This window comes from Scylla paramamosain, unplaced genomic scaffold, assembly GCF_035594125.1.
Source record: "Scylla paramamosain isolate STU-SP2022 unplaced genomic scaffold, ASM3559412v1 Contig1, whole genome shotgun sequence".
Lineage (NCBI taxonomy): Eukaryota > Metazoa > Arthropoda > Malacostraca > Decapoda > Portunidae > Scylla > Scylla paramamosain.
The window spans coordinates 3,815,001-3,825,000 of record NW_026973666.1 but is presented as its reverse complement, the minus strand read 5'-3'; the positions used below and the strand labels follow the sequence as shown (position 1 = coordinate 3,825,000).

The following is a 10,000-nucleotide window of genomic DNA, read 5'->3' as shown; positions in this document are numbered from 1 at the left end:
TTAAAATTACTTAAGATTGTGTTTATATAGAATTACAAGTTTCATAGATAAGGTCTGACTATGAAAACACCCTTCAATTCCCCAACAACTTCCACTACAGCCTGTTAAACTACAGAACCATGAAAACACCCTTGAAAATCCTAACAACTTCCACTACAGCCTGTTAAACTATAGAACCACAAAAAAACGCCCTTGAAAACCCCAACAACTTTCACTAGAACTATGAAAACACCCTTGAAAACCCCAACAACTTCCACTACAGCCTGTTAAACTATAGAACCACAAAAAACATCCTTGAAAACCCCAACGACTTTCACTAGAACTATGAAAACACCCTTGAAAACCCCAACAACTTCCACTACAGCCTGTTAAACTATAGAACCATGAAAAACACCCTTGAAAACCCCAACAACTTTCACTAGAACCCTGAAAACACCCTTGAAAACCCCAACAACTTCCACTACAGCCTGTTAAACTATAGAACCACAAAAAACACCCTTGAAAACCCCCAACAACTTTCACTAGAACCCTGAAAACACCCTTGAAAACCCCAGTACTTCCAACTAGCCCCCACCAAAACACCACTACCCTTTACAAAAAACCCTTAAAAACCCCTTAAATCTTGCAGTAGAGCCCTAAAACTCACCAGGCACTGAAATGACACACTGACACACCCTTTTCCTCCCCACCTATCCATCCTTGGCAAGCAGGAGACAAGAGAGGAGAGGATAATGCAATACCACGAGCTTCCGAGTGTTCCCCCTGTGTTGGCGCTCAGAGAAGGGAGTCTCCTGAAGGTGGAAGGAGATGTGGCAGTAGTCAAAGGGTTGTATCCTGCCAGACTCTTTGTACGGTGAGTGTGTGTGTGTGTGTGTGTGTGTGTGTGTGTGTGTGTTTCTGTCTGTGTTTGTGTGTGTTTCTGTTATTCTTGTGTTTCTACTTCTCCAGTTTTCTCTCTCTCTCTCTCTCTCTCTCTCTCTCTCTCTCTCTCTCTCTCTCTCTCTCTCTCTCTCTCTCTCTCTCTCTCTCTCTCTCTCTCTCTCTCTCTCTCTCTCATTTTTTTCCTGTCTTGTAATTTATTTTTATTTTATTTATCTATTTATTCTATTTATTTATTTGTTTGTTTGTTTATTTCAGAGAGAAACAACCTGAAGAATTTCCTGTCAATTCCGATTTGTCTTTCCTTCTTAAGCAGTGACTGAACGAACAACAACAACAACAACAACAACAACAACAACAACAAAAGCAGCAGCAATGAGAGAGAGAGAGAGAGAGAGAGAGAGGAGAGAGAGAGAGAGAGAGGAGAGAGAGAGAGAGAGAGAGAGAGAGAGGAGAGAGAGAGAGAGCAGCTATGTCTGTGTGTGTGTTCAATTCCTTTCATTATTATTATTATTATTATTATTATTATTATTATTATTATTATTATTATTATTATTATTGTTGTTATTTTTTGGGGGGAGATCTAATTAACAAAAGTATTCCTCTCAAAATAAACAATGTAATTAGTAATATTCTTAACTAATACTCTCACTTTATTTACACTTCTACTCATAAATAAATAAATAAATAATAATAATAATAATAATAATAATAATAATAATAATAATAATAATAGATAAAATATTTTCTAATGAATTCTAAATATAAAAAAAATCTACTTTTAACAACATTTTTTACTCATTTAATTTACTCATCTAAACTCAATTTATCCAAAATTTTTTTTTTTTTTTTCATCTAAGCTCAATCTATTTTATTTTTCCTTTGTAAATCTAATCTATTTTAATTTATTTTCCATGTAAATCTAATCTATTCTCATCTTTTTCTATCTAATCCATTTGAATTTTTTTTCTATCTAAACTCAATATAATTTCCTCTTTTCCTTCTAAACTCATCTTTTTTCTTCTTTTTCCATCTAAAGACAATCATTTTTCCTCTTTTCCATCTAAACTTAATTATTTTTCCTCTTTTTTTCCATCTACACTATATCTTTTTCCTCTTTTTCCATCTAAATAATTTTTCCTCTTTTTCCATTTAAACTGAATCATTTTTCCTCTTTTCTATCTCAACTTAATCATTTTTCCTCTTCTTCCGTCTAAACAATAATTTTTCCTCTTTTTTCCATCTAAACTTAATCATTTTTCCTTTTTTTTCTATCTAAAATCAATTTTTTCCTCTCATTTTCCATCTAAACTCAAATTTTTTCCTCATTTTCCGTCTAAACTCAATTTTTTCCTCTCGTTTTCCATCTAAACCCAATTTTTTTTCCACATTTTCCATCTAAACTCAATTTTTTTCCTCTCGTTTTCCATCTAAACTCATTTTTTTTTTTTCATTTTCCATCTAAACTCAATTTTTTCCTCATTTTGCATCTAAACTCAATTTTTTCCTCTCGCTTTCCATCTAAACTCGGTCTAATTAACATTTTCTTCCCTTCCACACTCAATCAAAGCTACAAAAACGAATAGATAAATAAATAAATAGAATAAAATTAAATAACAATACCACAAATAAACAAATAAATAAATAAAATAATAATAATAATAATAATAATAATAATAATAGTATTCTTTCATTGTAAATAACTGTGTATATATTTGTATGATATAAAAATGGGTAATATTCTGTATATTTTATCACTGATTATTAAAGAATTACATATATATATAATTACTAGCTTTTATTTGTTACCTGTGTGTGTGTGTGTGTGTATAATCTATATTTGTTATCTGTTTATCTCTCTCTCTCTCTCTCTCTCTCTCTCTCTCTCTCTCTCTCTCTCTCTCTCTCTCTCTCTCTCTCTCTCTCTCTCTCTCTCTCTCTCTCTCTCTCTCTCTCTCTCTCCTCTCTCTCTCTCTCACAAATGAGAAAATAAAGATGGAAACTATAAAATTCTTTCCTTCTCCCGTTTTTTGTTCAGGATCTTAAAAATTAGCTAGTTTTTTTTTGTTTTTTTTTTTCAGCAGGGGGAAAAATAACATTGGGTTTTCTCAGTGGGTAGTAGTAGTAGTAGTAGTAGTAGTAGTAGTAGTAGTAGTAGTAGTAGTAGTAGTAGTAGTTGTTGTTGTTGTTGTTGTTGTTGTTGTTGTTGTTGTTGTTGTTGTTGTTGTTGTTGTTGTAGTAGTAGTAGTAGTAGTAGTAGTAGCAGTAGTGGTGGTGGTGGTGATAGCTGTTGTTGTTGTTGTTGTTGTTGTTGTTGTTGTTGTTGTAGAAAGCAAGAAAAAAATAAACAAAGTGTGTATGCATGAGAGAGAGAGAGAGAGAGAGAGAGAGAGAGAGAGAGAGAGAGAGAGAGAGAGAGAGAGAGAGAGATACTGATTACATAACTCAAATTCTTCTTCTTCTTCATCTTCTTCTTCTTCTTCTTCTTCTTCCTTTTCTTCCTCCTCCTCTCCCCTTCCTACACCTCCTCCTCCTCCTCCTCCTCCTCTTCTTTTTTTCCTCCTTCACCAAATTACTTTAAAAGAACAAAACGAGGAAAAAAATCGTCTCTCTCTCTCTCTCTCTCCTCTCTCTCTCTCTCTCTCTCTCTCTCTCTCTCTCTCTGGTAGCACTACACTCATCACTTCTACAATCTTATCAGCCGTAGATTGAAAGTAATAGACATTTACTCGAATTTACATCACCTTACGGAATCTAGATCACTTCTGAACCATACACTTCCACCGCTTTCCACGACAGGCTCTTGTTGAAGTGACGCGGGTTTTCAAGGGTGTTTTTTGCGGTTCCAGTGGCAGATTAAAGAGATCTCTGTACCACTGACCGGTGAAGCAGTAAGTGATGTGGGTTTATTAAAGTTCCAGCGACAGATTAACAAGATTTCTGCAGTATTGACAGGTGAAGCAGTAAGTGACGCGGGTTTTTAAGTGTGTTTTTGCGGGTTCCAGTGACAGATTAACGAGATTTCTATATTATCAAAAGTTCCAGTGACAGATTAATGCGATTTCTACATCACTAACAGGAAGAATAACAAGTGAGACAGGTTTTTTAGGGTGTTTTCATGGCTACAGTGACAAATTAATGAGATTGTACATTATTAACAGGAGAAACAATAAGAGAGGCAGGTTTTTCAGGGTGTTTTCATGGCTACAGTGACAAATTAATGAGATCTGTACAGTATTAACAGGAGAAACAATAAGTGAGACAGGTTTTTCAGGGTGTTTTCATGGCTACAGTGACAAATTAATGAGATCTGTACATTATTAACAGGAGAAAGTGTTGACAGTCTGGCAGGAACATCAACCTTAGTTTTTGCAGTGATATTTCAATGTTTGCCTTGCGTGTAGAAGTGTTGTGTTCATATATAAAAACAATAACCCTTTAGTCTCACCGCCGTTCTGTTATCTGTAGGGCTGGTCACTTCCTGAAGGGCATCACGGCTATGAATAAGTAACTAAAAAGATGATTTGACGCATAAGATAGTAATTCATTTTTTCACTCACAAAACCCGGATGCATTTATCAGCGTGAAGAGAAACTTAATATCATGAAAAATTACGAGACATCACAAATAACATGAAGATTTGAACTAAACATACTGAAAATATTTGAGTATGTTTATAAACGAACGTAGAAAAGTGGGAAATTAAACGTGATGCTTATGATAAAATACGAGACTTCACAGATAACATGAAGATTTGAACTAAGCATGCTGAAAATATTTAAGTACAGTATTTATAAACAAACAAACGAACAAAAGTGGGGAATTAAACGAGATGTCAATTACAAAATACGAGACAGTACAAAAATACAACACGAAGATTTGAACTAGATCATTATTTCACCTGATTGGCAACACTTATTCAGAATGGAAGATTTAAACATGCAAATATACGAAAATTAAACATGATGCCATTTATAGAATACGAGACATCACAGATACAACACGAAGATTTGAACTAGATAATTATTTCACCTGATTGGCAACACTTATTCAGAATGGAAGATTTAAACATGCAAATAAACGAAAATTAAACATGATGCCATTGATAAGATAAGATGCATTACAGGTAACACATGAAGGTCTGAACTAAATACACTGCCATTTCTTAACAAACAAATGAGATATAGAAAAAAAAATAAATAAATAACATTAGGCGTGTTTAATTTAAGTCATTTTTGGCGTGTAAAATTCTCTCTCTCTCTCTCTCTCTCTCTCTCTCTCTCTCTCTGCAAAAACAATACAGTTAATAAGAAACAAAACTTCAAAAAAATAAACAAATAAACAAACAAACACAAATCAATAAATAAATAAATAAATAAAAAATCCTGTAAATTGACATCACTTCATTTAAGCCCCGAATCAATAGCCACGCCCACACCCACACCCACACCCACACACGCACACACGCACACACACACGATAAGGGCTGTCTTATCACCTCGAGATATATGTTCCTGGAAGTTCCTTACCCAGTCACGTTTAATAGATCTCAGAGGAAGGTAGTGTGTGTGTGTGTGTATGTGTGTGTGGAGCGGTGGCGTGATGGCTGGTCTACGCCTCATTGTGCTGGTACGTATGTGTGTGTGTGTGTGTGTGTGTGTGTGTGTGTGTGTGTGTGTGTGTGTGTGTGTGTGTGTGTGTGTGTGTGTGAATTATTGTTGTTGTTGTTGTTGTTGCAATTGTTGATCTTGTTGTTGGTGGTGCTTGTGTGTGCTTGTGTGCGTATGTGTGTGTGTGTGTGTGTGTGTGTGTGTGTGTGTGTGTGTGTGTGTGTGTGTGTGTGTGTGTGTGTGTGTGTGTGTGTGTGTGTGTGTGTGTGTGTGTGTGTGTGTGTGTGTGTGTGTGTGTGTGTGTGTGTTCTTTCTGTATTTCCCCCCCCCCCCTCTCTCTCTCTCTCTCTCTCTCTCTCTCTCTCTCTCTCTCTCTCTCTCTCTCTCTCTCTCTCTCTCCTCTCTCTCTCTCTCTCTCTCTCTCTCTCGTAAATGGCACTTTTTGTCTTGGTGGGGGGGGCGGCGGCGGGGGGCGGGGATGAGGTAGGGGAGGGGGGGGCAGGGAACGAGTTGGTCTTGTTCAACGTTCATTAATTTCCCTTCCTTCTTATTGAGTGTAGTAGTGAGGATATTAAAAGCAAGTGGTTTTTTTTTTTTTTTTCTATTTTCGTTATCAAAGTAATAGTGAAGATGATAGTGAAAGCTTAAATTGTATCACTTTTTTTTTATTTCTTTATTTTTTTTATTCTTTTTTTTATTTATTTCGTTTTCTTTCCTATATGTAGTGTAGTGATGATGTTATAAAAGAAAGTGCTTTATTTTTGTTTTTTCTTTCTATTTTTCCTTATTAAAGTGAAAGTGAAGATGATAATGAAAGCTTAAATCGCATCACTTTTGCTTTTTTTTTTCATGCTTATTTATTTTTTTTTTCTTAGTAATAGTGTAGTGATGATGTTATAAAAGAAAGTGCTTTATTTTTTTTCTATTTTTCCTTATCAAAGTGATTTTTCTTTCCTTTATTTCATTTATTTATTCATTTTTTCCTATCCTCCATTTTTATCTACCTATTTATTTTTTTCAAGCTTCTATTTATTTATTTATTATTTACCTCGAGTGAAGGGAGCGTGCTGTGATGGCACTGCAGAAAGAACAAATCAATTTATTTCATTTATTTATCTATTTATTGCATCTGTTTTCTTATTAATATTTTTCCTTCTCAAAATGGTGCTTTTCATGATATTTACCGGTGTTTTTCCCACGATAGTTTGAAGATCAGCGACTTTTTTCTCTTTTTCGTACATTTTTTTCATTCCTAAATTCTTGTAAACCGCATTTGTTTGTTTGTTTGTTTGTTTGTTTGTTTACTTTCATTTCTCGAGTGAAGACAATGCTAAAATCAAACTTCTTAGAACGAAAATAGGGTAGTTATATTTTTTTTCCTTCGTTTAGTTGTTTTTCTTTCTTAGTTTCTTTGTTGTTGTTGTTGTTGTTGTTGTTGTTGTTGTTGTTGTTCCCATCAACGCCTTTTATGAAGCGTGTGAAGTGGCCATCTTTATTTTCATTTTCTCTTTTTTTCTCTTCTCCCTTTACTGACTTTGTTTCCTCTCATCGAGTTTTCCTTCATCTTCTTCTTCTTCATCTTCTTCTTGTCTCCTTTTTATCAACTTTCGTTTTTCTCTTACTTTTATCGAGTTTTTGCTTCTTCCTTAATTATCTTTAGCCCTTTTTTTCCTTTTTTTATCGATTTTTTTCCTTCCTTCTTTCCGACTTTCGTTAATTCTTCTTTTTATCGTTTTTTTTTTTCGTTATCTTTGGTTTCTCTCTTTTATCAACTTTTCCTTCCTTTTCTTTATTCTAATTGGCTTCTGTTCCTTTTTTTTAATCATATATTGCTTCTTCATTCGTACTTCTCACAGACACCTGCTTGTTCCTCTTCTATTAATTAACTTTTCCTTCTTCTTCTTCTTCTCCTTCTTCTTTTTCCTTTTCGTTATCTTTGGCTTCTCTTTTATCAACCTTTCCTTCTTCTTCTTTATTTTCATCAGTTTCTATCTCGCTTTTTTTAATCAAGTACTTTTTCACCTATATTTTTAGACACTTCCTTGTTCCTCTTCTTTTAATTAAGTTTTGCTTCTTATTCTTCTTTTTCTCTCTCTTAACCAAATTCTGAGTCTCGTCTCTCTCCCCGTTTTCTCTTAACAAACAGTTTTCTGACAGAGATCGTGTATTAGACGTATTCCTTGTGATAATTCTTAAGGGAGAGTTGCAGCTACGTTCAGTTTTATCATTCCAACTCAGCTAGCTATCAAAATTACTTCTATTTACAACTCTGTATGTCTTTTTTTGGTTCATCGTACGTCCGGCAGCGGTGTGGTTGCTTCAAATATTGTGGAAGTTATCTGCAAGTTTGAACCATTAATCTAATTCAGTCACAGTTATTAAAATGATCTGTTTCAACTCCACCTGTGATTTTTTTGGTTTCTCGTAAGTTTTTGGTATTGGTATGGCTGTGTTCAAATTTGTCATCATTCCAGGAGTTTTGTCTAAGTCTGGTTTATCGTTCCAACTGTTTTAACTATCAAGATTACTTTATTCAACCCCGCGTCACTCCAAACAGAACAATGAAAAAAAAAAGCTTAAAAACCCGCGTCCCTTCAACTAGAACCTCAAGAAAAACCCTTAAAAACCCGCATCATTTCAACTAGTACCTCAAAAACACAAAAACCCGCATCATTTCAACTAGAACCTCAAAAAAACACCCTTAAAAACCCGCATCATTTCAACTACAAAAAAAAAAAAAAAAAAAAAAAACACTTAAAAACTCATGTCACATCAACTAGAGTCTTTTAAACCTTTAAAACACGTATTGGAACCTACGTCAATTGAACAAGAGCGTTTGGAAAGTGGCAGCCTTGAGCTTCACCACTAATCTACCTTGTCTTGCGTTCTGCAGATGGTGGCAGCGGCGTGGATGTGCGTGAAGGCCAATGACGTGTACATAACTCACTTGATGGCCTTCGGCAGCACCTCACCAGAGTACATTGAGCTCGAGGCAACACTGAAGTCCCTCACCAACGCGACAGAACCCGGAAAGTATCTCCACAACAAGCTAAGGATCTCCACATGTCCCAAGTGGCAGTGCAGTGACGGTCTAGAGCCAAGGAAATTTTCCTCGGAGTGTTTCAATTACCGCATGTACGTTACCTGTCACAGAGAACCCCAACATGCCTGCCTCAGAGACACCTGCCCCGAAAACATGTGCATCCTGGGCTACCTGCACCGGGAGTCCTGTGACTGCGCTCAATCTGGCGGGAAACACAATAACATCACGTGGACTTTTTTAAATAACACCATGGAGATTTGCCACAACGAACCGATACCTTCATACAACGAAGCGAAAGAGCTCCCTGATAACATTGTAGATGTGGTGACCATACACATCCCGATGTGCAAGAAGAAGATCCCCATACAAGTGTGCCGGCCGAGAGAATGCGACCAGAATCACAAGACTTTCAACTTCCCCACGGATACCCTGAAGAGAGAGCACATTGGCGGGGTCACCTTACTCTGGCAAGACGAAAAATGTGAGTGTAAAAGAGGAGACCAGAATTTTGACAGAAATGTTGAGAGCTTTACAGTTCTTGTTCAGTCTTCTGGACACGAGAAGAATGTCACGCTGAAAGAAGTGAGGGAATTGCTGATGAAAGAGATCCGGTGTCCGGAAGATGGGAGGGAGACGACTGGGACACAACAGACAGAAGTGCAAGAAAGGAAGGAAGACGATGTAAAGACAGGAGACACGCTAAACACAGGGCAAAGTGAAACACCAACAAACGAAACACAAACACCGACATACACGAACCAAACAAACCGAGCAGCGACAAAAAAGGTGGAAGATGAAACAAAAACAACACAAGATGAGCGAATAAACACAGACAGAGGGGAAACCACGACAAATGAAAGCCAGGACGAGAAAATAAAAGGAGAAACTGACTTAGTGGGAACCTTCTTCTCAACACCAGAGTTATCATCATCTTCTGCACTTAAAATCCCTCTCACTCTCATCGCCGTCGTCACCACCATCACCGCCGTGGTGGTAAGGATGAATGCACCGTGCCTCATCATTTTTTCCTCCGTTACTTGAGAGATGAGTGACGCATCAAAACATGGCAATATTTTTGTTACTTTTTTTGTCTTATTGTAAGTTATACTGATTTTTGCTCAAAACGTGACTACTCCTACTACTACTACTACTACTTGTATTGTCAAGGAAGAAGAAGAAAGAAGAAAAAGAAGAAAGAAAACAAAACAAGGAGGAAGAAAGAAGAGAAGAAGATAGAATAAGTAAGAAGAAGAACAAATGAAGAAGATGAAAGAAGCAGGGAGAATAACAAGCGGTCACACTACTCAGGAAAGACGAAGCAATTACCACCTGATATCGAGGGAGCCGAGAAAACACACATGGACACTGGCCCTACGGAATCCTCAAGAGGAAGACGACCCGTAAACCCAGGGAAGGCAGTCTGTGTCAAAGAGGGCTTAACGGAAATGATGTAGGGGGACAAGCCAGA

At 36.4% G+C, this 10,000-nt stretch overlaps 2 protein-coding genes across 3 annotated transcripts in view; both read left to right on the top strand.

The window, feature by feature from the left end:
• LOC135095628 (alpha-aspartyl dipeptidase-like) overlaps positions 1-1,277 on the top strand; it is a 4,698-nt gene extending 3,421 nt beyond the window's left edge. Inside the window, 2 exon segments of the mRNA XM_063996564.1 lie at positions 711-853; positions 1,138-1,277. Of these exon segments, the coding sequence (XP_063852634.1) occupies positions 711-853; positions 1,138-1,198 (204 nt within the window). The 3' untranslated portion in view covers positions 1,199-1,277.
• Positions 1,278-3,557: 2,280 nt separating this feature from the next.
• The window catches only part of LOC135095627 (uncharacterized), a 7,427-nt gene continuing 984 nt past the window's right edge, over positions 3,558-10,000 (top strand). The window contains exons 1-2 of one of the 2 annotated variants that reach the window (XM_063996563.1): positions 3,558-3,770; positions 8,383-10,000. The exon at positions 8,383-10,000 is cut by the window's right edge and continues 984 nt beyond it. In XM_063996563.1, the coding sequence (XP_063852633.1) occupies positions 8,383-9,573 (1,191 nt within the window). In that variant the 5' untranslated portion in view covers positions 3,558-3,770 and the 3' untranslated portion in view covers positions 9,574-10,000. Of the gene's footprint in view, positions 3,771-5,296; positions 5,509-8,382 lie in introns of those variants that run through there. The other variant, XM_063996562.1, reaches the window with a different exon arrangement.